General features: G+C 44.1%; 12 protein-coding genes across 12 annotated transcripts; 5 read left to right on the top strand and 7 right to left on the bottom strand.

The window, feature by feature from the left end:
• Positions 1-464: 464 nt before the first annotated feature.
• L199_001899 (uncharacterized protein) lies at positions 465-2,195 on the bottom strand (the record flags this gene model as incomplete). Its single annotated transcript, XM_064887652.1, has 8 exons — positions 465-759; positions 831-910; positions 973-1,018; positions 1,088-1,184; positions 1,276-1,407; positions 1,471-1,613; positions 1,689-1,799; positions 1,876-2,195. The coding sequence occupies 8 exons, from the start codon at positions 2,193-2,195 to the stop codon at positions 465-467; spliced, it is 1,224 nt and encodes a 407-aa protein (XP_064743724.1).
• Positions 2,196-2,682: 487 nt separating this feature from the next.
• L199_001898 (uncharacterized protein) lies at positions 2,683-4,675 on the top strand (the record flags this gene model as incomplete). Its single annotated transcript, XM_064887651.1, has 3 exons — positions 2,683-3,260; positions 3,348-3,401; positions 3,499-4,675. 3 exons carry the CDS (start codon positions 2,683-2,685, stop codon positions 4,673-4,675), a joined length of 1,809 nt encoding a protein of 602 aa, XP_064743723.1.
• Positions 4,676-5,127: 452 nt separating this feature from the next.
• L199_001897 (uncharacterized protein) lies at positions 5,128-5,664 on the bottom strand (the record flags this gene model as incomplete). The annotated part of the gene is made up of 2 exons (XM_064887650.1): positions 5,128-5,368; positions 5,468-5,664. 2 exons carry the CDS (start codon positions 5,662-5,664, stop codon positions 5,128-5,130), a joined length of 438 nt encoding a protein of 145 aa, XP_064743722.1.
• A 205-nt stretch (positions 5,665-5,869) lies between these two features.
• On the bottom strand, positions 5,870-7,519 carry L199_001896 (uncharacterized protein; the record flags this gene model as incomplete). Its single annotated transcript, XM_064887649.1, has 6 exons — positions 5,870-6,082; positions 6,164-6,217; positions 6,327-6,368; positions 6,461-6,577; positions 6,667-7,363; positions 7,407-7,519. The coding sequence occupies 6 exons, from the start codon at positions 7,517-7,519 to the stop codon at positions 5,870-5,872; spliced, it is 1,236 nt and encodes a 411-aa protein (XP_064743721.1).
• Positions 7,520-7,820: 301 nt separating this feature from the next.
• On the top strand, positions 7,821-9,548 carry L199_001895 (uncharacterized protein; the record flags this gene model as incomplete). The annotated part of the gene is made up of 6 exons (XM_064887648.1): positions 7,821-7,893; positions 7,966-8,051; positions 8,202-8,404; positions 8,522-8,704; positions 8,761-8,888; positions 8,977-9,548. 6 exons carry the CDS (start codon positions 7,821-7,823, stop codon positions 9,546-9,548), a joined length of 1,245 nt encoding a protein of 414 aa, XP_064743720.1.
• A 1,014-nt stretch (positions 9,549-10,562) lies between these two features.
• L199_001894 (uncharacterized protein) lies at positions 10,563-11,373 on the bottom strand (the record flags this gene model as incomplete). The annotated part of the gene is made up of 4 exons (XM_064887647.1): positions 10,563-10,629; positions 10,714-10,915; positions 11,059-11,081; positions 11,135-11,373. 4 exons carry the CDS (start codon positions 11,371-11,373, stop codon positions 10,563-10,565), a joined length of 531 nt encoding a protein of 176 aa, XP_064743719.1.
• Positions 11,374-11,661: 288 nt separating this feature from the next.
• On the top strand, positions 11,662-14,347 carry L199_001893 (uncharacterized protein; the record flags this gene model as incomplete). Its single annotated transcript, XM_064887646.1, has 8 exons — positions 11,662-11,822; positions 11,895-12,001; positions 12,087-12,241; positions 12,321-12,480; positions 12,558-12,850; positions 12,969-13,430; positions 13,491-13,982; positions 14,114-14,347. 8 exons carry the CDS (start codon positions 11,662-11,664, stop codon positions 14,345-14,347), a joined length of 2,064 nt encoding a protein of 687 aa, XP_064743718.1.
• Positions 14,348-14,815: 468 nt separating this feature from the next.
• L199_001892 (uncharacterized protein) lies at positions 14,816-17,552 on the top strand (the record flags this gene model as incomplete). The annotated part of the gene is made up of 12 exons (XM_064887645.1): positions 14,816-14,855; positions 14,923-15,010; positions 15,089-15,164; positions 15,241-15,339; positions 15,438-15,564; positions 15,655-15,695; positions 15,757-16,167; positions 16,239-16,335; positions 16,395-16,477; positions 16,552-16,624; positions 16,683-16,766; positions 16,825-17,552. 12 exons carry the CDS (start codon positions 14,816-14,818, stop codon positions 17,550-17,552), a joined length of 1,947 nt encoding a protein of 648 aa, XP_064743717.1.
• Positions 17,553-17,824: 272 nt separating this feature from the next.
• Positions 17,825-19,068, bottom strand: L199_001891 (uncharacterized protein; the record flags this gene model as incomplete). The annotated part of the gene is made up of 4 exons (XM_064887644.1): positions 17,825-18,210; positions 18,314-18,343; positions 18,416-18,431; positions 18,676-19,068. The coding sequence occupies 4 exons, from the start codon at positions 19,066-19,068 to the stop codon at positions 17,825-17,827; spliced, it is 825 nt and encodes a 274-aa protein (XP_064743716.1).
• A 378-nt stretch (positions 19,069-19,446) lies between these two features.
• Positions 19,447-21,219, bottom strand: L199_001890 (uncharacterized protein; the record flags this gene model as incomplete). Its single annotated transcript, XM_064887643.1, has 6 exons — positions 19,447-19,624; positions 19,696-19,951; positions 20,021-20,260; positions 20,326-20,607; positions 20,708-20,801; positions 21,010-21,219. 6 exons carry the CDS (start codon positions 21,217-21,219, stop codon positions 19,447-19,449), a joined length of 1,260 nt encoding a protein of 419 aa, XP_064743715.1.
• Positions 21,220-21,641: 422 nt separating this feature from the next.
• Positions 21,642-22,746, top strand: L199_001889 (uncharacterized protein; the record flags this gene model as incomplete). Its single annotated transcript, XM_064887642.1, has 3 exons — positions 21,642-21,907; positions 21,963-22,428; positions 22,510-22,746. 3 exons carry the CDS (start codon positions 21,642-21,644, stop codon positions 22,744-22,746), a joined length of 969 nt encoding a protein of 322 aa, XP_064743714.1.
• A 273-nt stretch (positions 22,747-23,019) lies between these two features.
• Positions 23,020-26,329, bottom strand: L199_001888 (uncharacterized protein; the record flags this gene model as incomplete). Its single annotated transcript, XM_064887641.1, has 7 exons — positions 23,020-23,463; positions 23,537-24,788; positions 24,865-25,052; positions 25,135-25,253; positions 25,324-26,089; positions 26,147-26,194; positions 26,255-26,329. 7 exons carry the CDS (start codon positions 26,327-26,329, stop codon positions 23,020-23,022), a joined length of 2,892 nt encoding a protein of 963 aa, XP_064743713.1.
• Positions 26,330-26,681: the final 352 nt, after the last annotated feature.

Raw genomic sequence — 26,681 nt, 5'->3', positions numbered from 1 at the left:
AGATCACTTTGGTAGAGAAATACGAGAGAGAATCTGTAAGTCTTTCATCTCAAATCTACCCTAACATCTATCTACAAATGCTTTACTTTTCCTCCCAAGACAATCGCTAAAAGTATTGTTCGTTCTGTCTTGGATACTTGTCTAGTCTTTGACCGAGATTCACCGCAAAAATCCTATCTACCAAGAAACAATCGATCTTATCACTTCGAACGTCACAAAAGCGATCGAAAAGCATTTCATACATACATAGAATAGATGTCTGATAGGTACAGCATGATCTACATAGTGAAAGTCATGATGTAGAATTCACGGAAGTGACGTATTTCAAATGTGATCAGTCTGATATCAGAAGATTATGACCTTCCTATGCTGAGTCTACTGTCAATACTTGTATGTATCGGACTCTTCGATACGAGTAGTTTGAGTTTTCTACCACTTCTTCTTTTGGATACCGATCTAGATGATCAACCCATTCTCCATCTCACATAATCCTCTTTCAACATCCCACCCCACCTTCCGTCCTCGTCCACACCTGCTTCACCAACCTTGTACATCTCACATCCTCTTCTAGGGATGAAAGAGAATCTCCATACTGTAGCAGCAGGCAAAGGCTCTTCAGGATGTATGCTTCCTGGAGGATATCGTACAAGTGGGTCAGTGGGGAGTGCATGAGTAAGGACTAGTTGGAGGACAGCATGGAGAAAGTGAAGACATGGTTGAGGTGTCCATGGCGGGCGAGGTGATGGGATTGAGGCGATACTACCATGATAAAAGTTAGGGATTGTCAGAGTCGTACAGGCTAGACCAAAAGTGAGAAAAGGCAGACTTACAACCTGGGTATCTTCTCAGTCTCAAATCCCCTTTGTAAACGTAATACACCTGAATCATCACGGAAACCAACTTGGATTTCCTATCGAAGATCAATGACCGAGGTATGAGCGACCTTTTGTTTTCATCCAGTCATGCACTCACTGGTATACCCAGTAGCCAACTTTGAGCCCAATGTTTCAGTAGCTTCCTGAATCACGTTAAATCCCATCAAAATTACACCTACAATAGCCGATAAATGGAAAATGAAATCACCTACTTGTGAAAGGTAAACTCCTGCTTTTCGTTCTCTATTATTTTATTCGTCTTCAGTTCTACGCATCTCTCAAGTCCAGGATGAGGTGATCCAGGTTCAGCTGAAGTCAGAGAACAAATATCAATTATCGATCAAAACATGGGATGCTGTTCTAACAGGGGGATATGTAGATGATCAAATGATCGACCCACCTTTTACGCAATCTACTTCCCCGCCTAGACATAATGGTATATCACCTATTGCTGAGCGAACTACACTATTTATGTTGATCAGTCGTCCGTCATCAATCAAGGTATCGAATGTGATATTACTGACTTGCACCACTATATTCACAATCCATAGTCAGTTGTACGGGTATACAAGACGAAGTGTCGCGAACGGCTCACCTACCTGAACATTTGTATTGACATCTCCACCCCATCCTTCTAGCCAATCCTCTCTTTGCTCTTGAGCAGCGGATACAGTTGAGAACGATTCGAAAGAGTATCCCATATAGCTCTGTTTGGCATATGGTGCTTGTTGAGTTCGTCTAAATCGATTAGATCAGATTCAGCACCTTGCCATCATGATAGCACTGTGAGGAGTAGAGTAAATCAACGCATACCTCTTCGCTCTTACTTCTGGTGGATCATGCAATTCGACATATACAGACCCATCTAACGCTATGGCAGTCATCTCCCATCCTTCTCTATCTTCATACGGAGCAGTCATTATCCTTCACAGACGTCGTATATCTATCAACATCTATCCTTCTAGCTTGTTCGGAGTTGCCCAGACATGTGATGACTGACCTAGTTATCATTCCTCTCCAAGTGATTATCCCACCCTTCCTCTCCCCCTTCCCCTGTACTTCTCTCAAAGCATCACAAAGCCCATCCAGATGCTCATCGACACTCTCATCCCTTTCTACTCTCCTATCAAACCCATAACTGAGATCCGAGCCTATAGGAGCAGCTCGGTAATATGCCATTGACGAATCATCGTGAGTTATCGTTCGGTCTGGTTGATGTGAGTAGGTGGTTATCAGGGTAGGTTTACGGTAGGATGGTGCGGGAGTACGGATGGAAAGCGGAGGGAGGGGTAGGAAATGAGATGTTTGTGGCCTGGACATTCTCATGGGCCTGGCCAATCTCCTTGCTGGCTGTGAGAAGGAGAGCTAAGACATGGATATCTGACTATGTCTGTGCTTCTTTGTCGATATTTCGGTGATGCGGTATTGGTATTGGTGCCTGGATACACACGGTTGCGGTGATCTCCCCATCCCGACGGATCCTCACTTCACTCGATGACATCTGATCGTAATCGTACATGCCGAAAATCAAATAGAAACTCGTGTTTTCAGCGCCCTTTCCGCACCATCAATCAGCAACAGCAACAGTTGCGCCCTTGTCAAGTCGATAGAATTAAAGAGGATAGGTGGGGATGAGAATTGTCCGTGAACACTTCTTATGTCTCTCTGACAGGTTTAGTGCGAGTACGAATTAGAAGATCCAAGGCTGGTGTGGTAATCGAAACATCATCACAGAATCGTATGTTCCACAATCAAGTTTTCTTACTTTGACTTACTATTGACATTCAACATCATAGTCCTATCCAACATGTCGTACCTCCTGAACTACCTCCCATTTTCAGTCCCCATCACCATATCGGCCATCTCGCTCAGTATCGTACCCCTCCTAATACTCCATTTCCGATCCTACCTCTCTCCATCACTCCGCCCCTCCCCTGATTCACTTCCCTCCTCATTCTATCCAGCAGTAACATCACACGGTCGTCATCTACCCCTCACAGCGAAAAATGCATTCTCCTATGCAGTACTGTATCTAGGTGTGGATGTGGATTCTATGGAGAGTGGTCATTTGGATCTTCCATTTAGGATATTCAAATATGCTGGTCATCCATTAACCAAGCTTATCGGACTTAGAACGAGAGACTATCTATCTCATGGAGATGAATCGTTCAGGGAGAAATTGGAAAAATTACTATGTACAGATAAGTATGGTATACAGAAAGAAGATATAGGCAGAATATGGTTGGTTACTTTACCTAGTCTTGCTGGATGGGAGGGACCGAATCCATTAACCACTTGGTATATCTACAAGAAAAGCAAAGAGGAGGGGAGAGTGGGGGAAATGTTGTGTGTGATTCTGGAAGTACATAGCTCGTTTGCCGAATCGTAAGTGGTTGTCCTTCCGTCCATCATCAGATGATATCGCTACAGGAATTAAAATCAGCTTATACCTATATGATTATGATATTACAGTCATTGCTACGTCCTTAAGCCTGATTCTGAATATCGTCAAGAACCTGCCAAAGGGTATGTCTGGATCTCTCCCTTCCTTTCAATGATTAATCTCCTCTACATCCTTCATGATTCCGTTAGCAATACGCTGATAAACGGGATGCGTCCCCAGCTACGACCTAGCCTTCAAGTTCCCACGTCAATTCCACGTATCTCCCTTCAACTCACGAGACGGCTTCTATCGAGCCGACTTGACCAATCCATTCCCTGAACCTGACTTAGCTTACTACACAGACAATCCACCTAAGTTCAAGATATTCTTGAAAGTCTTATCGACAGATGATCAAGTCAAATTCATTGCTACACTCACTTCTGGTCCTACACCCCCTATACCCCTGGAGCCATGCAACATCCTATCGATATTGAGAATATTACTTAAATGGCCATTCACGTTATTTTCTGTGACTGCTCGAACATTCTATCAAGCTTATAAATTACACTACATAAAGAAACTTGCGTTGTTCCCTAGACCTGAACATCACACGGAGGGTTCAGAGGGGTTGGTGAATCCCCCTGAGAGGGATGTGCATGGTATTGGACAGGGGATGCAGAGACAGGCTGTATCGTGGACTGAAATCCATGCTAGAAGAGTTGTGGAGAATTGGGTGAAGCAAAGGGTTGAGTATACCGGTATTCAGATGGAGATTAGGGTGAAGAATGGTAGAGAGAATTTGATGGTGGATAAGAAGGAGAAAACGACGTCGAACGGAAATGGACATGCCAACGGTCATGCTAATGCAAATTCGAATGGTCACTCGAACAGTAGATTGATCATAACAACCTCGGATCCAATGTTTTTCACCAACCTCCTCGTCTCACCTACACCTCAACACTCATTAATCATGTTCCCCGAACAGCTCACATCGGAATCATCGCCTGAACTATTTGTGGAGTTCTTCTCCCCATATTCAGCATCAGCAGAATCTCATATCGATGGTGTAACAAGATATACCCGACGTAGACGAACAGAATACTTCCTATACCTATACTCTCACTCGATCGTTCCGGCTTTACCATCCGTTCCTCCAATCATACCACCCCCATCACACTTTATCGAGCACGTAGGTTCTAGCTTCAGAGATAGATTGCTAGTTGCAAGAATAGTATTTTGGTTCACGTTTAACGAGTACTTCGAATATCGTTTGTTTGACTTCCTCAATGCGAAGTTTGTAAGTGGCTCGGAACCTTGGAAAATCTGGGAAAGAAGTTTGCAGAGTCAATTCTGGGGAATTCAACCACAAGAGGGCAGGGAAGAAGAAAAGAAGTTGGGAACGTATTTTATCGGTTAATCGATTGTATTTTACGAATTCATTCAACATCTTGCACGATAGATAGATAGCTTAGGTCGCTATTCTGGTCTATGGTCAATTGGGGAATTCCCATATTGCGTGTGGCCGTTGAGGTTCATTTGCATCATAATAGATCGTATATAGAGTATGGTATCGTATAGAACATAATCATAATAAGTCATTTCGCGATCATTTCTTCCTATTCGTGATGTATATAACATAGATCCGTCGTATCGACATTACTTTATTGTGGTTCTTTAGGTGTCGATGTCCGTTCATTATTCGTAACTTGTATACTGTACAATGCGGATCGGAAGTTTCTTCCTTTGCTTTACTGTACAAGGGTCATATGTATTTACGACAATATCTCCTGACTTTGGGTGATTTGTCGAGCCGTCACGGGTGTAGTATGATAATCGTAAAAATTCGTAGCTTGATCGAACGATGAATTACTAATAATAATCCTCAGCCAAGTCCAATTTCGAAAGCACAATGGATTTCTCTTCCAACAGATCCGGATGTCGTTTACCGACGATCTTGCTACCTTCGAAATCTATCAACATCAACGGTGAAGGATCTTTGTAAGGATCGGTACTTGGATAACTATAGTCATAACGTATATGTCGCAAACATCTATCTCCATGAACCACTCCCACCGAATGAATAGCTTGATACAGTTTGGCGATTTCCAATCTACAGGAAAAGTGGAATGAGCAACGATAGCTATTGATGGATCCAGCTTCCATCCATGAATCTTCTTTTTTTTCTTCTTCTGTGAACTCTTCCACTCACCTATCAAGATCGTGTAAGTTCCCCCAATTTTCGTCCTCACCTTCCAACCGCCCTTCAACTCGCGAAAGCACCATGATCAGTCGTTTATTTGGTCCTGAGTTTACTTTCCAGAGTCCATGACATTCCCGTACCTTGTCACCTTGAAGATTCTTCAGACGAGTGTTGTAAATTTTAGCTTCTTTTCTTGCCGCCTTCATCGCATCAATCTGAGACCTCTTATCGACAAGTCTCAAACATTCAGGAAGATTAGGAGGCGTAATTTTGGCTACGACGCGTAGGATGACATACGGATTCACAGATCCTTTATAAATATCTTTTGCTCCCAGCATACACTCAATATCGTCTGTGTTCTGTGTCAATCGTAGAGGAATAGCCAGAACTCCTAGATAGACATCCCATGTCCTAACCCCAAGAGATAGGCTCACCGATCATAAGAATTGAAGATTCGGACCGCGAAGGATCCAGCGCCCGTCGAGATGAGCTTTGCTCAGGTGAGGTAAGGAGAAGAGGTATTTGAGAAATTGATTGGACACAAGGAGAACAAATTTTAAGTCTGGTTCGGGAGAACGGATGTCTGAGAGTCCATAAATCTGGATGGAGCTGTCGCGGTAGATCCTAAAAGATGTCCCAATAGCGCACAGAGGACGATCGAAATCCCAATCAATACTTTACAACATCGGGTTGCTTTGAACTCACAAGCCTTTTTCGATCCTGCTCTAAGATGCGACCCCATCTTCTGGAATGCGATACCTATCGAAGTAGTCTGTCCTTTGGGCTTGTTCGTGGTGCTGCGGAGGGTGTCACAGGCGATTGCCAATCTTTCGGAAGAATAGACCATGATTCAGTCGGGGCAACTGACTCTCTCTGTGGCGATGAATTCGGGACTTGAAGCTTTTTCGAGCTTTTGAACAGCGATGATTTAAGTCGTTGAAATGCCAATGCCAACATACATTCTATGAGACTCGGATAGCCGGAGCTTCTGACCCCGCTTGCAGGAACGACATATGACATTCGGGCCTGAGTGGGTGACGTAAGGTGATATATCAATATCGAAGAGAAATTGTATAGGATGTAGTAGTCGCATTGATTCAGCCACATCTTCAACCACAACTATGTATATGTAGATAGTGTAATGGTTAAGTTGCACACCCAAGTTCGCGAAACAGGGAGTCATTAGAGAAAAAAGAAACTCGACATACCTGTTGATGTAGCAACCTTACATTTTCCACTATTTGTGGATCCGGTTCAAGGTAGCCTGTGACTTTTGTACTCTGGCCGTCTCCAGAAATCTCGATACTCCATTGATCATCCCAAGTACCTGACCTTGAGCCTAGCCTAGTGAGATTATCCATCAAAATATCGTCGATATCCTGTTTTCGTACCGCCTCGAATAATACGTGAGGTTTTCTCTGTCTTCTTCGGTAATGCAAAGAGAAAATGCTTTCTGTTCCCGCTTCCAAATTCCCTCTGTCACCTTCTGCTATTGGAGAAGTAGTTGAAAATTCTGATCGACCATACTGCCGATCCTGGCATTTATCATTTTTCCAAAATCTCGGATCGCGTAAGATGGAATTGACCAATCTCATCTGGCCCATCTCGAAGAGCTTCTTATAATTAGTCAGGTCTCCTGACCAATCTTCCTGGCGAGAAGTTAAGATATATGTCGATGCTGTGATTTTCATATATTCACGGATCAAAAGGTCGTCCAGTGGTAATAGAAATCTTTGTAAATCAAATGAAGTTCGTAAATGACCACGCAAACTCTCCTGAAGACCCAAAATCATGGATCGATCATAGATGAAAGTGATTTTCTCTTGTTTTATCTGGTTCAATTCTCGTATGACATGTTCCGTGGAGCCTTTGGAACCTGCTGAAGTAACGATTCCTAATGGTCGACTTCTCGAGCGGACTGGTCGATCAGCAGCAACTTGAGGCATACGAGTACGGTAAAGATAATCTCCGAGATTCTTCCTTCGGTCGCCTCCATCCTTGAACTTTCAAGATCTTCAATAAGACTGAGTCAATCTTGACAGAATCTCGTATGGCTGACATGGTACGTTACGCTGCAGTGAGAATTAGAAATAGGTTCGACCTGCACTCATACTGTACATTTGTACAGTATAAAATGTATAATGTGACTGTGATGTCATTACAGCCTGAGCTGCCACACACAGCCACGCGCGTTTACGGCAACCAGTAAGTCTTACCACAACACAATCTGATATCTCATCGATTGATGCATTCATCATCCGACATCCCACGTACCATAACAACTTAAGCATTCAGAGAGTGAGAGTAGACTGCTAGAGTCCTCTCCCACATCTATACATACATCCGTCTGCATCCTATCGCCATGTCAGCCCCAGAAGTCTTCCAACTTTCCCTCGGCCCTTTGACGGGTATCGCCTTCAGTCCTGATAGAAGTCGTGAGTCAACCAATCAAACCTCTTCCCTCCGGCGAGGACATCTGCTGATGAGGAGTCGCTCATGACGAGTAGAGGTCTGTGTCTGTCCCAATTCCAACGAAGCTCAGATCTATACTAGGAATGGAGATTCGTGGGATCTTACCGATACTCTAGCCGAGGTGAGTGATGACCTTAACTTCAATCCTTCTCACCTTGTATATCTCAAGCATCCATTTAGGATCATCGTCCTGCAACTATGTCTTTCCTTCCATCTGCATAGTGTTATATAAGAGCAATCCGTACTGATGCCTGACATCGTACTCTCGCAGCACGACAAACTCATCACCGCCATCGCTTGGGGTCCCAACACCAACCGAATCGTTACCTGTTCTCAAGATCGAAATGCCTACGTATGGACTCATACCGAACAAGGTTGGAAACCCGCTTTGGTCATTTTGAAGATTAACAGAGCTGCTACCAGTGTCAAATGGAGTCCGTCAGAGAATAAGTTTGCAGTAGGAAGTGGTTCTAGGTAAGTATCTGTACAGCTTGTCTTATCACTTATCATACCATTTTCCCATTTTCCCATCCTCTCTCAACCTTTGTGCTTGTGATGAACATGTACTGATGGGTATTCTTCACTTTACAGAGTCATCGCTATCTGTCATTTTGATGAAGAGAACAATTGGTGGACTGCCAAACAAATCAAGAAACCCCTTAGATCTACTGTTTTGTCACTTGATTGGCACCCTAATAACTATCTGCTTGCTGCTGGTACTGCAGATGGTAAAACTTATGTATACTCGGGATACATCAAAGGTCTTGAAGCGAAGTGAGCGATGAATGCCTACCATCAATTGATGAATCAATACTAACAATATTATGCAGACCCGAAGCTACCATTTGGGGTGATAGACTTCCTACTGGTCAACTATTGGCTGAGTTTAAATCGCCTAATGGAGGTTGGGTACATGATGTTGCTTTCTCTCCTTCTGGAGATGCATTGGCTTTCGTCGGTAAGTCTGCTTCTCCACCTGTGCGATGATCCCTCCCCATATCTCATGTTGAAAATGACAATTGACGTTCTGTCTTATCCTTCACCAGCCCACGACTCATCACTCACCATCATCTACGCTTCTGGGCCTAATGAGCCACCCGCCGCGCACATTGTGGTCAAACTCCCTTCTCTTCCGTTTACCAATCTCACTTGGACCTCTGAATCATCAATCGTAGCTGCGGGACATGACTGTCAACCTATCCTCTTCACTGGATCATCATCCGGATGGGCGATTTCTCATTCCCTCGACGATCCTTCATCCACTTCTAAACCACTCACACCTACTGCTACAGGTATAAGATCCGGTGGAGGTGGAGTAGGTAGACTGGGCAATAACGAAGCGTTCAACATGTTCAAAGCTGCTGATTCCAAAGGTCAAAGAGGACTACCGGGTACTGGAGCAGCTACGACTTCTTCTGGACTTACTCCAGTAGGATCAGATGGGATGTTATTGACCATTCATCAAAATACCATTACGCATGTGGAAGCGTACGAATGGAATCAGAATGGAGAAGTGTCGAAGATCTTTACGGCTGGTAGAGATGGTAGATTGGTTGTTTGGCCTGTTACGGGTGGTAAAGGCGGTTTGTCAGGTAGAATGGCGGGTTTACAGGTTTAGATCAAGTACGGGTTGATATGATTAGCTGGAAATGCGCGATGAATTCCTACAAAGGAAAATAAAGTCTGACTCGGTTGAATGGTATAAAATGGTGTTACTCGTACAGGATCCGAACATGACGGATGGGCGTACTGATCGTTTTGCCTACAACTCACGTACGATTGTCCTGATTGGACTGTTACACGAGCTTCCTTTGATCTCTCTTTTGTTGGCGAGGCCGATGACGGACCGATGACTGATATAATGGAAGACTAAACCATTTCTGGCATGTATGATCCTCTATCTAGATTGAATCTCGAGTCAAACGCCGTATATATCGCTTGTACGAGATGGATCATCGATGGTGTGATTGGCTTCCAAACTCATCAAAGATGCTCATGATGACATGCTTGTCGAGTCGATGCCATGTGTCAACTCCTTTATGCATCTTGAAGCTTTTTATGGAAGGTTTCACAGGCGGTGACGAGTCGAAATGCTTAGACACTCTAGGTAGATCTCATTATGATATAGGAGGATAAAGCATAGGTCATTGTCATTACTCGTATCAGATCATCCACTCATAAGTATATCATATACATTCACTTTACGAGCTTAGCAAATCAGTTTTCATTCATTCAATATGGGACGTGATAAGGTAGGCAATTATTATGACATCGTCCGGGAGTCATTCTTTGCTAAAATGGCGATTGCGTGTTGGGATCCAGACCAATAACAATAATAATAGACAAACCAAGAAAGAGAAGATGGCAGAGAAGAAAGCTAAGAAAGCTGAACAATTTGATGTCACTCATGGTAAGAACAAGGTTCAGCGTAACAATAACAACAACAACAATAATAATAAGAAAGCTAATGCGGTAGAAGAGACCAAGGCTAATAAAGAATAGTGATGAGTTGTGGACATGATGTATCCATTTCCCCATGATCTTTTGTCCTGATTTGTTGATATGGTGCATACCCACGCGGGCTGGATGAGGAGTTGTCTCTGTGGGGATGATATACATGCAAGATATGTGTCTAGGTAGTACTACTTTCACTAGTGATTTCTTCCGTTACCAATGGAGGGAAGTTCTTTGGAGGTTCACTATGTTAGGTGAGCATCAAAATAAGATCAGCATAACTAATGACTACTCCATCTTCTCTCGGCAATTCAATCCGAATGACCCACGTTCTGACATCCCATACATCCTCACTACTTCCATCCACCCTCCTCTTAGCCCACCATTCTGCCCTTCTCTTGATCCACAATTTCCTCCTCATCTCCTCATCGTCCGATTTCAGAGATAAACAGTATTTGAAATCTTCCCACTTCCACGTACAATCCCGGAATTCGCCGTATCGATACATCGATCGGAGTTGGGGTGCTAAGGCTTTATATTGAATAAATCAATGATCATATTAGTTGATTATCATTGATCATTTCTCATGTAGGAGGGACAAAGAGTGATGAGAAATCCATCATTCCGTTCAGAGTGTGTTATGAGGGATTTAAGATGAATAAGAGTTGACTTACCGTAACACATCAAGAATTCATCTCTACATAATCACAGTCAGCTCAGCTATTTGAGGGGAGGTTCCTTTATACTCACAATAAGGTCATACAGCCCGGTACTTGCTCGGTCGTAGGGTACTGTACTTCCTGATACTTCGCTTCATCCTGCAAGACTGTCTCGTACTTGTTTACTTTAGGTGTTGGCGGTGCAAGTGCTGGAGGAGGTAGGATATCGGTTTGGCTTTTCGTTTGGACAGGGTTGACGGAAGATGAGGACGATGATGATGATGACGGTGAGGAAGACCCGAAAGGGCTGGTGAAGAGTGACCAGGCCATCTTGAATACGCTCCCGGTAGATGGTCTGCTACTGTCCTGCTATGGGAGATTCGTTGAGTTGAATGAAAAGAAGGTTAAAGATGAATTTATCGTCGGTCAACTTATTCGATAGATATTGATTCATTGATTTTGACATTCAGGCACGCACCCAGAAATAAAACTCCCAAATCAACCGAAACCGACAACGTCGTCACGTATTGATTTCATTCGTCTTTCTGGCTTTCGATCAACATCGTCTCTCGCACTCATCCCAAGCATATAGGGAGACAAGAGGTGAAGATCAACACCATGTCCCTCCCAGGAACAGAGACTATCCGATTCCGACGACCCACGACCGGTCCCAATGCCCAGAAGGCAGCTGAAGAACCTAAGAAAGATGAATTCGGTTCGATGGCTCCATTGGGATTTAAGAAGAGACATCAAGGGTTATTACAGGATCAAGTCGGACGGTAAGTCTTATATCTCCCATGAGTGATCATGGCACGAATGGTGTTCTGATAATGATCATTATGATCACTTAGTAATCGACCTGGTCCATTCGTGCCTACATTATCATACGCTTTCAGATTATTATGGTTAATCAGAACTGTAGCTGCCATGTACGCTGTTATATCAGATTGTGACGAGGGTAGGTTGCGCAGTGTATTGCTCACAAATTATCAGCTTATACTGATACTGAGCTATATATATATATATATGTTCATTGTCCGCAGTGTTCAATTTCTTCGAACCATTACATTACTTTCAGTACAACTCCGGATTTCAAACTTGGGAATTATCACCCGAATTCGCTATTCGATCATGGACTTATGTATTGTTACATTGGCCTTTAGCACATATCATACCGAAAGTACTGAGTGTGGGAAAGGCAAGTGAAGATCATCCAAACTATATATATATATGTATATTCAGAAAATATATATGCTGATCATTGATCTACTTTTTAGCGACCAGCTTTCTTCGCTTTGAGAATATCACTAGGAGCCATCTGCTCTTTCTGCGAAGCTAAATTCTTCAGAACAGTAGTGGAAACTATCAATGATAGAGTAGCGAGATATTTGTTGTTCGGATTGATGTTGAGTGCTGGAATGTGGACTGCTAGTGTTGGTAAGTTCGAAATTCGTCTCCCTATGAATTACTCTTCCAACTGTACAACCGAACTAAATTTATGTCCAATGACTTAGCCTTCCTACCATCATCATTCTGCATGTACACCACAATGATCGCCTCATCATACTGGTTCCACCCAGCTACATCCACACCGACAGGTATCAAACGGGCTTATATCGCTACGTTCGCTTTTGCCGTAGGAGCAATTGTAGGATGGCCTTTCAGTGCTGCTTTAGGTATTCCCTTTGTGCTCGAGCAGCTGTTTTTGACTGGCGGTGAAGTGGTCTTACCTGCTCAGAAAGGTAATTGGATGACAAAGAGATGGGAGAATTTGGGTAAAGCTATTGGGTTGGCAGCTGGAATTGCTGTAAGTCACACTCTCCTTTGAAACGCTCAGAGTATGAGACGTATTTGCTGCGTTAATTCTTGCGGAAGATGAATCTTGTTCGAGGTGTATTGATGTGTTACATTACCTCTTACTCCAGATCCCCGTCTCAATGATCGATTCCTGGGCATATGGACGATCCACCTTCCCCACACTCAACATCATCACCTACAACCTCTTCTCAGGGAACGGACCTGACCTATACGGTACTTCACCAGCTTCATTCTACTTTGCCAACCTCTTCCTCAGCTTCAACTTCCTCCTGCCTCTTGCGCTCATCTCCCTACCCGCTCTGGCGATCACCTACAAATTCGATTATAGAAGATTGGGTAAGACTCAACAGAAACCTAAAGAAGGTGAAACTTCACCATACACCCTCTTAGCAGTTAGACTATCACCTTTCTATCTCTGGTTAGCGATCTTGACGGCTCAAGCTCACAAGGAAGAGAGATTCATGTTCCCCGCTTATCCATTGTTGTGTTTCAATGCGGCTGTGACGATCTATTTGATTCGAGGATGGATCGAAACTTATTATATCCATGTGACGAACTCACCTTATAATGTGAGTCAGCTGCAATCTCGAAGGCGACCGCTAGCTGATTATATGGCGTACTGGGAATAGGCAAGTCGCTCATCGATTTTCTCCATATTCACCCTCCTTGCCGTCCTTATCCCAGGCGCAATCTCATTTTTCAGAGTAGGAGGGAGTCTGTACTTCTATCATGCTCCATTCGACATCGTTCATCATTTCCAATACAAATCTATACCTTCGTATCTTAGCGAATTGGGATATGAACCTATCCCTTTACCTGATAACTATCAACCGTATGGAAATGAAATCCCTAAACCACAATGGGACTTGACCCCATTGAAGAACTTGGAAAATCCCATAACGCTCTGTTATGGTACGGAATGGTATAGATACCCTTCGAGTTACCTTGTACCTGAAGGAGTGAGGGTCAGATGGATCAAAACGGATTTCGATGGGATGATGCCTCGACCTTGGGAACCATCCAACACGACTGGGACGGTTTGGCCGAGATCTGAGACTAGAGTGATCCAGGAGGGAAAATTCAATGGGGAGAATAAAGCTTCTGAAGTACCTGGGACTTATGTGAGTGAAATTTCTCTTCACGCTTATCCCATCATACGATACGGATGTCAAATTGTGATCATACTATTCCGTTCAAGTAATACCGTAATCATGGGCGGGATTTATTACTGATATCTCTTGAATTGGTATAGGTGGATTCATCCGAATGTACATATCTCGTCTCGCTCACTCTTCTTTCGACCACCCATACGCAGCTCGAACAGAATTGGGCAGAGAAACCAGAATGGGAAGAGGAGTATTGCAAAGGATTCTTGGACGCTGCTAGTACGAAATGGTGGGCTAGGTTGGTGTGGTTACCTGGTGGATTGCTGGAGAAGGGAAGGGTATGGGGTGATTATTGTTTGTTGAGGAGGAAGGCGGAGTGATTAAGGGTGAGAAAGAGACGAGGAGGAATGGAGAAGAGATAGAAGAGACAAGCAAGGGTCAAGCCAAGAGGAGGCGGGAGATCACGACAAGACACAATAGAATCGCAAATCAAACATCAATAGAAATCAAATAAAGCATCTGCATGAATTCAATGACGATATAAGACTCTCCTGCTCCAGTCAAGCTATGCTTTTGTACCTTGATCTCTGTCGCAGATACATCGCATGATCCGTACTGGACTGCGCATACAACCCCACGGACTAATCCGCCACTTATACAAGTAGCAGCATAACAGTGAGTGAGTGCATCGCCACGTTATCGGTGTGCCACTCAGTGTTACCCGGGATGTCGTCAGAGACAAGTGACAGTGGGCCGGTGCAATGTTAGTGTTGTTGTTTGTTATCCCATCTTCTCCTTGGTCATTATCTCATTTGTATCATACATCAACTCATCGACCCATATCCATCATGTTCTCAACAGCGACAAATCCATACGACGAACTAGTCGGTGAGTCATCTATTGTCCAGCAGCTAGTCAAGACGCGATCGTATATACTGACATATACTGATCGCAGTGAAAGCGACCGATGAGAACCTGGCTTCTGAAGATTGGGCCTTGAACATCGAAGTGTGTGATAAGGTATCGGGAGAAGGGGAGAACGGGTATGTCAGTCATCAGCTGAATCTTCCTACCAGATCATGGGACCAATAAGCTGATCAATCTGATATCGTGGTGAATAGAGCAAGACAGGCTGTCGCTGCTTTGACAAAGAGGTTGAGCCATAGGAATCCGAATGTACAGCTTTACGCATTAGAGGTAAGCTCGTTTCCGACCCGTCCTGACGAAATGTACTATTTGTTTGAAGCTGATTATACTTTCAATGGTGATGTAGCTAGCAAATACTCTAGCTCAGAATTGCGGGAAAGAGCTCTATGGCGAATTATCTTCTAGAGGATGGACAGGAGCTTTAGATAGATTAGTGAATGATCGAGTGAGTATTGTACGCTTCTAATTCTGACGGTCTCTCATCAACAAGTCTGTGCGAGTGATCTCTCAGCTGAACTATCTGATTCCGGTCGTGCATGGTAGACTACAGCTGCACCAGTGAAGAAAAAGGCATTATCGTATATCAAATCGTGGGCAAAACAATTCGAAGATACTGGTGATCCCAATTTAGGAATCATGGGTGAATTGTACGATCAACTGAGAGCTAAGAGTGAGTCGAAGTCGTCTCCTATTCAGCATTCTTTGTTGCGATGAACTCGTAATGCGACCTGTAAGCTGATTAAAGGTGATATGTGAATAGATTTCAACTTTGATGAGGCCGAACCACAACATGAAGATGCTGTAAGTATAGGTGCATACACATATAAATCGTAGCGCGCTGACATGCTTGATGTCACTTCAGGCCGAAGCACGTCAAAGACAAGAAGACGAAGAATTACAAAGAGTCTTAGAATTGTCCAAGCAAGATAAAGGTGGTAGAACGTCATACAATTATCAACCTTCCAATCCTTCTGCAGGTGGATCTTCATCTTCAGCTCCCAACCATAATGTTGGAGCATCATCTTCCTCTTCCTCGAGGCCATACCCACAGCAACAACAACAACAAGCACCTCAACCGGTATATAACCCACCTGCTCCAGAACCCGAGCCAGAACAACCGCTAGATATCAACACCGCTACTCGTGTGAGAGCTCTCTACACATTCACCTCCGCTGAGGTCGGCGAATTGAATTTTGAAAGAGGCGATTATATCAAGGTGCTTGATAGAGGCTTTAAGGAGTGGTGGAGAGGGGCTTGTAATGGGAAGATCGGAGTGAGTGCCATATATTGCACTACTTCATTATCAAAGACACAACCACTGATGGACCTCACCTGCGCGGTCAGATCTTCCCTGTCACCTATGTCGAAGCTGTCCCCGAACCATCCCCCAGAGAATTGCAAGAGGAGGCACAGGAAGAAGCTCGAGTGTTCGCCTCGCTTGGTGAGCCATTTTCCATAGCAGATATGTGAAATTTGCTGATCCATTGCTGCGCGTTACAGGTCTTGTTGACCAATTGCTCCAGACTCTCAAAGGTATAGATCCATCTAGAGGAGATAGAATTGATGATAGGCCCGAGATCGAGGTAAGTAAAACTTAGCACTATTGCTCTATACAAAAATAAAAAACAAGAAAGCTCATGGATATCGTCTACTGTAGGAAATGTATCAAGCTTCTGTCGGTCTTCAGGAGCAGATCAATTCTTTGATCAAGAAATATTCTGATCAAAAAGGTAAGCGATTTTGGCATGAAGAACAGCTGAACCCTTACCTGACCCATTTCATTTCTAGCTGAACTTGAACACATGAACGCGAACTTCCTCAGAGCTATCAGACAATACGAGGAATTAAGAAACCCAGCTCCTCCACCAGCAGGTAAGTATAGCTCACTGGTGGGCTGACCGAAAAACAGCTGAATCATTGCACCGCGCAGCTTATGGCTATGCGCCCCAACAGCCAACACAAGCGGATCCATACGCTCAAGGAGGATACCAGCAATACCCTCAACAGCAGGCTCCACCTCAACAGCAAGCACCGGCTCAGTCTTTCCCTCAACAACAACCTTACGCACCTCAAGGTCAGGGACAACCTCAGTACTCACCTCAACCTCATCCACAATCCCAGTACGTTTCTGAACCTCAACCCCAACCTCAACCTCAAGGTTATCCCCAACAATCACCTGACGGACATTATGGTTCTGCCCCTCCCCAAGCCTTCCCGCAAGCCCAACCTGCTGTAGCACCTGTCGAACAACAACCTCAATTAGGTCAATACTACCAACAGCGAGCTGTATCTTCCGGTTCAGTCAACAGGATACCTTCCGGAGCGACGACCACACCTGGATTACCTTTACCACCCACTGAACCCATCAGGCAGAATACTGAACCGGGTGTTGCGGGATTGGGCGCGGGTTCAGACCCTCAAGCTGAACATAAGAAAGCATGGGATGATTACTACAGACAACAGGCTCAGAACCAATTGTCCCATCCTCAAGGTTTAGCTCCGGGTCAAGGAGGTCAACCTCAAGGTTATGCACCTCAAGCACACGATGATGCTCATACCCAGAATGTATATGGGCAATCACCGTATGCTCCTGCTCAAGGGCAAGGTATTGATGGTGTTACACAAGGTATCAACAGGATGTCTGTACATGGTGCTTAGGGTGGATTTAGTGGATGTGGATGGATGCTTAAATTATGTTACCTTGTTTGATGAATGACGTGTGATGAATATGATGTTATACCCTCGTATGATCTGGAGAACGTAATGATTGTAAAAGTTCGAGAGTGATAGCGTACGATGTAGAATATACATTTCGGGAGGAAACGAGATTGTCAAATAAATATCGATGATGAGTCATACAAGTTTGAGTTTCCAATTCTTTCCATTTGATCCAACATGTCTCCCTACAAAATAGATACTAATCAGATGGACTAATCTTCCTGTACATACTTGTTATACAAATCTTCACCCTCATCCTCCGGCAGATTATGACCATGACCATGTCCATTGATATCATGTGGGTTGACACCGTGTATCTGTCCATGTCCATCTTGATTTGATCCATCAACGTTATTCTCATGATCGTGATCATGGTCATCATCCACCACACTTCCATTCCCACTACCTCCTACATTATTATTGGTGGTAGTTCCTGCCGCAGCATCTTGTTCACCATCATCCCTCGGTACGATATCAATCAGGAAATCAAACATGTCTGAAAAAGCTATTGCCGATGCGACATCTGATTTCTGCAGGGTGCGTCGTTTGTGGGATTCGGCGACTAGCCAGGCTCGACAGGTGAGTTCGGATATGAATACTGGAGTCGAGATGGGTTAGCAGGGTGTTGTTGGCTATCGTCTTGAACGTATGACAGGGCAGGAAACAGCAAATAGTATATTGATCGCAAACTTAAAACTCACTTTCACATGCTTTCGAAAACATTATTGGGGCTACAGATCGTATACATTATAAGCTTCTCTCTAACGGTTGACTCGTCGAATATATCTGTGAGTAGGACTCACCTTCTGCCGAGATCATCTATCATCCGGTGAAAAGAAAATCACAACATCAGCTTTGTCGCCCCTCATAATATGTTGTTCACTGCTCCTTCCCTCCCGCCGTCTCAGACCGTTCAGGCGACATGCCACCAATGTACCACACCGAATCTCCCACTTGTACCAGTACTATCTCGTGTTACCCCCTCTCACACTGCCACACACACCCAGTCGACCCTTAATCTCGACCTCAATCTTTGTCATAGCTAGATCCCAGTCTCACTCACCCTAACATCCTCATCACTCTTCATCACTTTCTTAATCCTCGCCAACGGTAGATTATAAGATTTCCAATCTGGTATTTCGCCTTCAACAGTATTCATCTGTCTTTCCCAGAACGTCTCCAGGAAACTATTCAAATCTTGATTAGGCTGGATGAGGGGCCCTTGGATATTAGGTGGATGGAGGAGTTGACGTTGTTCCGCTTGAGTCTGATAGGTCCTCTTTGGCTGTTGTTGTTGCTGATGATGGGATGGTAGATCAGGTGAGTTGGGTCCACTCGCTGAAGCTGATGCTGAGGCTGAAGATGAGGAGGCGGCATAGTTTGACGGACCTGCTCCGTTGGGATTACCGTTGGATGAGGATGAGAATTGGTTGGGAAGGAAATATGATGGATTCATCGTTGATTACTAGTCACGTATCTTAATCGGATGTTGATCTATCTATGTACACTGTGATTAATGAGGATGAGATGAGATGAGATGGTCGACGATGTACTGGTAGGTTGTTGGATTTGTTTTTGTTTTTGCTGTTGAGAGTGAGTTATCGGGTTAAATAGCCGACCATCTCCAGATCCAGATGATGGAATGTGGCACTGACACCGTCACCGTCAATGTCACCGTCAATGTCAATTTTGAGCCATTGGTGGTTTCTGAATGGATGATGCACATGCAAGGTGAAATACAAATGGGAAGGGACATGGGTATACATCAGTACATAACTCGACACGACATGACATCTCATTGCTAATTCGTTAATCATAAATATATCCTATCCCACTACCAATCCTTCCCCGTCAACTCTCCACCAGCAGCTTTGACAATATCCTCTTTCAGTTTGTTTCTCCTTGCTGCTTTGTCTACTGTTTGGTCTTGTGGTCGTCCTCTTCTATCACGTCTACCATTGTCCTCCTCTTCCTCTTCTTCACTACTCGATTCATCATCTGCTCCAAGTATACTAAAGTGCCATTCATACATTATCAGCAAAATTTCGGCCGTGCTCTTTCTTTGGCAGTTCCTTCCACTTACAGCTGCTCTATAAATCTCGCTGCATCTTTCTCACTAAACTCGACTTCTCTCTGACCCCACCTCCATTCATATTGTTCACCTCCCTCACCACCATGTCCATGTCCAGGTATCTTTACTTTTTCCAGATAATTCTGCTTGGCCAGCAAGTCCAAATACTTATCTAACGTCAGAGGGGGTTCTTTCGAATCGGTTGATGAATAAGGCAGAATCGTTTCTCTTCGTAAATTCAGTCGTCGCAAATATGCATGTAGTAGATCTGTAGGTCTTCTTCAGCTTTCATCTTTAAGGAATCGAAGAGTGGACTCATCAAAGCTGTATAGCTCACCATCAGACACCACTCTACCCATCGTCATGACTATAGCCAAAATAACCGTCCTCATCCCCAATAAGGCAATATGACCTGAACTAGTCCCATCTCCTTTCTCCCACTGTAACAATGCACCTGAATCTTTACCTGCTTCATCTTCATCCTCCACTCCGAGAGGTAATGGTGATGGATTGGACATGGCAGCTAGGAGATCCGGAGGGATGATCGATCGAAGTATGTACGCTTTGGTGCTTGTACCTAAAAGTCAAGTCAACATAAAGTCATAAATTCCATTCAACTATCTCCATATATGATCAACTTACTCTTTCCTTTTTGAGTCTGAGTTGGGGCAGGCGCATTCTCATCATCGTCTTCTTCATCATTTTCGTTATTCCCATTCCCATTCCCATTCCCATTCCCATTCTGTCTAGCTCGACCTTTACCCTTTCTCCCACCTGCTCCTGATCCAGCTGGTATGTCACCATCTGCGATTGCTCCTTTACCCCTCCCTCTCACTTCTACTAATTCACATCCCACAGATTCTCGTAAGATTTTCTGAGCTCCGTCAAATACCAGATTGTACGCTCGAGGATTGTTAGGTAGAACTACAAATTGGCGTCAGCACGTTTCCCATGTCTTGACAATATCATCTTCTTTCTTGTTAGGCACTGCTCATGGCAGTATCGATATAGGAAATTGACTGACCATTCTTGACTATATCAGCACGTCTAATCAGATTCCTCTTATATTCCTGGAACAAGGCATATCTTGCTAATTGACTGGACCTTATTCGGATCTCCTATAAGATATTCGCAAATGACATTAGCAAAATATCATGATGTCTGGTTCAATGTTCATTCTCTCAGATGTATTTTTCATCTTGTCTTGCTTGCACATTCCTAGGAAGTGACTTTGTGGTCTGGTATTCCCACCGTGCATGTGCATCACTATTACCTGTATCTTCCTTCCCAGATACACCATCTTAAAACCCAATGAAAACTACTCACTGAATCTTTCAATCCTCCTGCCCCAGCTTGTGTCGATCCTTGTCCTTGGTCTCCCTCATCATCCCTATTGGCATTCCCATTCGCACGGCCATTACCGTTCGCCTGGTAATCACCATCCTCATCAGAATCGGAATCAGACAGAGCAGCTTGCGGACGTCTTCGTTGGGATGGACCTTGCGAGGCGTATGTGTTGGGTCGCTTGGGAGCCATGATGGGCAGTTAGAGGGCCCTTGCTTGCTCTCCAGTGAGATCGTCAGCGTATGTGTGCTGAGGGGATGAAGGAAGAGAGGTAGGGTAGAAAAGATGAAGAGAGGTAGAGAGGAAGAAGGAAAAGGTAAAACGCGTAGATTTGGGTGTCATGTTATCATGTTCTTATGTTCATATCGCGTCAACTTTCCCACGGGTGTACCTTTGCATCTCACTCGATCATGCAGATGTGCAGATTCAAAAGTTGTATCATGTTAACATCTTACTCTGGTCATATCGATCACATTGAGCGTATATGGACAACATATCGTAGATACCATCATCACAGAGACACAAACTCATTAGGAAACGTGCAAGGTGAAAGAGACAACTCAGGTATATTATAGCGCCATTATCGACATCGACATCTTCATCACCTGTTCAAGATGTCACTACCCCTCCCTACCCTCTCACCATCCGAGGTTTCATACATCCAAACCTCTCTATCCGACCCCACTCAACCTACTCGATCTGACTCTCGTTCACTGCTCGATACACGTCCTATCGAAGTATCCTATGGGGTATTTCCTCATGCAAACGGTTCGTCAAGGATAAAGATCGGTGGGACAGAGGTTGTGGCAGGTATAAAGTTGGAAGTTGTCGATTCGTCAGAATCATCAAAAGGATGGACAGGAAAAGTAGAAGTTGACATGTAAGCTTATAACGCAGATATCAGGTGCAGTAAGCTGATTGTATTGTGTTGATAGAACACCCCAAGCATTCCCTTCTTCCCAACCATCCAACCTCTCCTCCTCGTCCGCCTACCTCTCTTCAATTGTCCAATCCCACTTCATACCCTCCATCCCTCCCTTAGTCATCATACCAAATCAAAAATACTTCCAACCACAAATTCATCTTACATTGATATCATCCGACGGAAACGTACTCTCCGCTTTGGTATTAGGTGCGAGAAGTGCGTTTGCAGATCTAAAATTACCCAAGATTAAGATAATATCTTGGGTAGGTGAGAATGGCGAAACTGCCGAAAGCCAAGGCGAGGGAGATGTAATAGGTAAAGGTGATTTATCAGGTATAAAAGCTGCTATCAAATCGAAATCGAGAAGGGGTAGGAACGTAACGAAAGGAGGTGAAGATTGGGATCTGGATCTGTCGGAGGATCTGGTTCATATAGATGGGAGAGAAGAATTACCCGTGTTGGTTACGTTAAATATGGTAAGTCCTAATTACATTTTTCCCAAAGATATACTCTGTTTGGATAAAATTCGAATTCACTGACTAAGTCTCTGATTGCAGGTCCCAAACTCGCCTAATATTTTCCTGGACGCAACAGCCCAAGAAGAATCAGCTTGTCCATCCAAACTGCATTTATTCTTTAACACCTCGTCCAAAGAAAAATCATTGAGAATATGCGGAATAAGATTAGAAGGTGGTCAATCGATTGATGATTCCAGGATAAAAGGATTGATAGAGGAAGGAGCGAGGATAGCAGGGGAATTGATATCAGGACTCAATGGCAATTTGCCTCAGTAATCATGTGGTATAACGATTGATATGTACAATACAATAATAGAAACTCCTCCATTCATCCAGCGGGAATTATCATTGGATTGGATGGTATTCTGATAGCATCATGAATTAGCATAGCATAGCGTGTAATGATATTTTGATAAATCATGTAACAGACCATAGACCAAATATCAAGCATCAACCGATGAATAGCACAACAACGAAAAAGCAAAAGCTATAATCATATACACATAGTATGTTACAAATAAACAAAAACAACCAAATCTGAATCCAAAATTACTTCTTACCAGCTTCCATGACTAAGAAACTAGCTGTCCCCGGCAATCCACCACCAAGTATCAAACTCGTCGCAGGATCACCTAATGTCTTTCTTAGTTCAGCTCCAATGGATGGGTTCAAGCCTTTATCAGCCAAGATCTTATTCAATTCCTGCGAATGATGTATAGGTGATGATCTTCTTCCTCGACCAGTAACGATTAACATAGGTCTCCAGTATCCTGCTGCTCCAGACGAAGAGGACGTAGAAGATTGGATGGTCGAGGTGGCACATCGGAACGCGAATGACAGAGGTGTAGCCGATTGAGTGGAGAAGAATGATATTCTACTTATTGCATTATCGATTGAGGTAGATCGACCGGTAGCTGAAGGTGAAGAATAATAGGTCCAGGCGATGTTATCGGCTGTATCGGATGCTAGACGTGCTTGAGTTTCAGGGTATGCCTATTGAACACCAATAAAAAAATCAGCATTTCTCACTTGAGACTAGAGCATGAAAGACAGATTATTTACTCACACTGTTAGTAGGTCCAACGGTCAACTGATTACTTGCCAAAGCAGCTTGATGTACCTGAATACTCTCCGATTTACCTCCTCCAACATTCGATACCGCATCATCCTCATCATCATTGGCATTGTCGGGTTTCTCAATCCTGACAATTGTGGCAGTCACGTTAATATTCTTGCACAGTTGAACAACAAATCTTAATGATAACCTATCATCGGGTCCACCAAAGAAAGGTAAGAATATGTGTTGACCCGACCCCGGTTGAAGGGGACTCGAAGATCCGAATCCTCTATCGACGAATAGGGCGATATCTTCAGAACACTCTGAAAACACTTTACGGATGAAGTGAGTGTAAATGGGTGATCCGGAATTATCGTTACCTCCATTACCGAATATCGTCTCGAATTGAGATACCATAGCTGATGTAGAATTGCTACTGCTCATTCCTCCAGTATCTTTCTCCTTGTTGATGATCGAAGGATCAATCAGTTCAGTCGAAGTTCCTGACACGGGTACTGTCCAAGGTAAGATGACCAATTCACTTCCTAGATCATGTGAGTAATCAGATACCGCCTGGTGGTAAGAATCTTGCTCTACGATCGAAATGTGAGGTTTCACTTCTAATCCCCTTAATCTACCGAATTGCTTGAATAGCTGAAGAGCGTCGTCGGTGACTAGCAGTTGATCTTTCTCGGCGGATTGCATGACCGAATGAGTACGTCCAGTGAGCTCCATCAATTTCAGGGCGTCGATGGTAGGCGCCACTCCAGTTTGTTGTGAGGAAGCATGATCATTAGTCGAAGTCGTGGTGGGTAGTCTTGCTAAAACATTCTCCGGAGTTGATGAGGTCGATCCATCATTGACATCTCCTTTCTTCAACTCGTGTCCAACGGCTTCGGAGACATCGAATGGTTTTCTGGCAGCTGACGGAGCGGGAGCTTCGAGTAGTTGGGTGAGGAACATGAAGGCCGAAAGATGTTCAAGCTTGTGTAGAATGAATAAGAATTTGGAGATGTTCTCCCGACCTCCCGAACCTCCTCCAAAGGACACGTCAGAACCAACAGTCGCATGTTCATGGTCATTTTTATGAGTAGAAGTAGGACCGTGAAGTCGTTCTCTCAGATGTTCAGGGTAGATGGCGATGGTACCAGGAGTAGTGATGAAAGTGAGCACGATGGCTACGATAACCATCATGGAGAACAGCTTTTGGTCGATGATACCAGCATTGAGACCGACATTGAGGACAATCAGTTCGACCAGACTACGAGTAAAGGCAAATCAGCAGATGTCAAAAGATTCCCGTCTGTCGTCAGGTCTGTATCGCGAGACAAACTTACCCTTTACAACTCATCAACATACCGATCGCAGCCGATTCTCTCAATGGATACCTCATAGCTAAGGCAGCGCCAGCACATCCAATGAATTTACCGAGGAATCCGATCACACAGAGTAAGATGATGTATCCCCAGATCTTTCCCGTATCGAGAAGTCCCAAGTTGGTGGCGAGACCAGATAAGACGAAATACTGCGAGTGTATCAGGGTATTGATCCAAATCCCACGTCCAAACTGAGGAGAGACAGGTGGTAGGGAGGATTTATTGACTCACGATAGGAAGGAAAAGCAATGAGACTAAGTCATCAATTTTCTCTACCATGGCAATTGCGAAACCACCATTATGGGGAATGATGAGACCAGCGAGGAAACCACCGAAAATGGGGTGTACACCTATTCCCAATACACCGACATCAGCATGTCTGATTTGTAATGCGTAGTAAGAGGCACGATGTGAACTCACCGATGATTCCAGTCATAAACGCCGAGGTGAAGATGATCAACAAGGTCAAAGTCATAATACCCGGTGTAGGACCATGTTCCAGCGATCCACTTCTTTTGACCAACCACACAAATCCTTTCTTGATAGGCCATAAGAGTAAGATCGCCCATCCTACAGCAGCCAGCAAGACATATACGGCAGTAGCACCGGTTCCCGATCCGACCAAAGCGAGAGTCAAAGCCAAGAGTACCCATCCAACTACATCATTACCTACACCGGCAGCTAAGACGATGACACCGACTTTGGTATCTAACAATTTCGTTGAAGTCAAGATACGACATAGAACGGGGAAAGCGGTGATTGCCATGGCTACACCGATGAAAAGCATGAAATGACCGAAAGAGACATTATCCGTGTCGACAAAGTTGTGATATGTAGGTACGGCTACTGCTGCACCCAATCCAAAGGGGATGATCATACCCGCTATTGAAATTGCCGCACAGGCTACACCGTTCTTCTTCATGACGTTGATATCAACTTCGACACCTATGACGAACAAGAAGAGGACCAATCCGACATTCGCGACTAGGTTGAGGTATGGGATGGAAGCTGTCGGGAAGATATGTTCGGTGAAGTGGGGGATACGTCCCATAACTGTTGGGCCTAGGATGATACCACCGATGACTTCTGCGATCACTCGAGGTTGGTTGATGAATTGGAATGCCCATCCTAAACCTTGAGTGAAAGCGATGATGATGAATAGCTGGATGATGAAGAGTGTGATAGGCTGTATGTAAAACAAGCCATCAGTTTCCAATGCATTGATAAGAAGGTTGCCACTCACATTCGAAGGATCTACCTTCGTAGGATCCATCCCAGTTATCACACTCTCCTACATATAGATCAGATATGAGCATTGATATCATCATTTTGATTCAGATCGCAGACTCACAGAGACGGATCTTCCCTGAAGAGGTAGACGGATGAACTCCGCAGCCAGAGTAGTGTTCAGGACCGCTTCCAACATGATGAGTGGTATTGGTGTATGGTGATGTGGGAGTAAAGCTGAGAAGAGATGATGGTACTGTTCTTATATACGTATACGCGTTGAGGTATGAGAGATCCGTTCGGAGTGATATTCCCAGGTTTAAGAGGGTGGGGAAAGGGACGTGTGTGTGAGTGTGTCCGTGATGAAAGGAAGGGATAAAGGGGTGTCAATGACATGAGATCTCATCAGCCACTGGATCATCAAGGGGTAAGCCAAGAAGACGTGGATCGTACTCACGATATCGTATAGCAGATCAAATGATACAAGATATAAAAGAATGTAAAGATGTGTATCCGTGTGATCTATATCAGTGTATATGTATATATCAGCG

This window comes from Kwoniella botswanensis, chromosome 1 (genome assembly GCF_036426115.1).
Source record: "Kwoniella botswanensis chromosome 1, complete sequence".
NCBI classification, from domain to species: Eukaryota; Fungi; Basidiomycota; class Tremellomycetes; order Tremellales; family Cryptococcaceae; genus Kwoniella; species Kwoniella botswanensis.
This window is presented reverse-complemented; position numbering and strand designations above follow the sequence as displayed.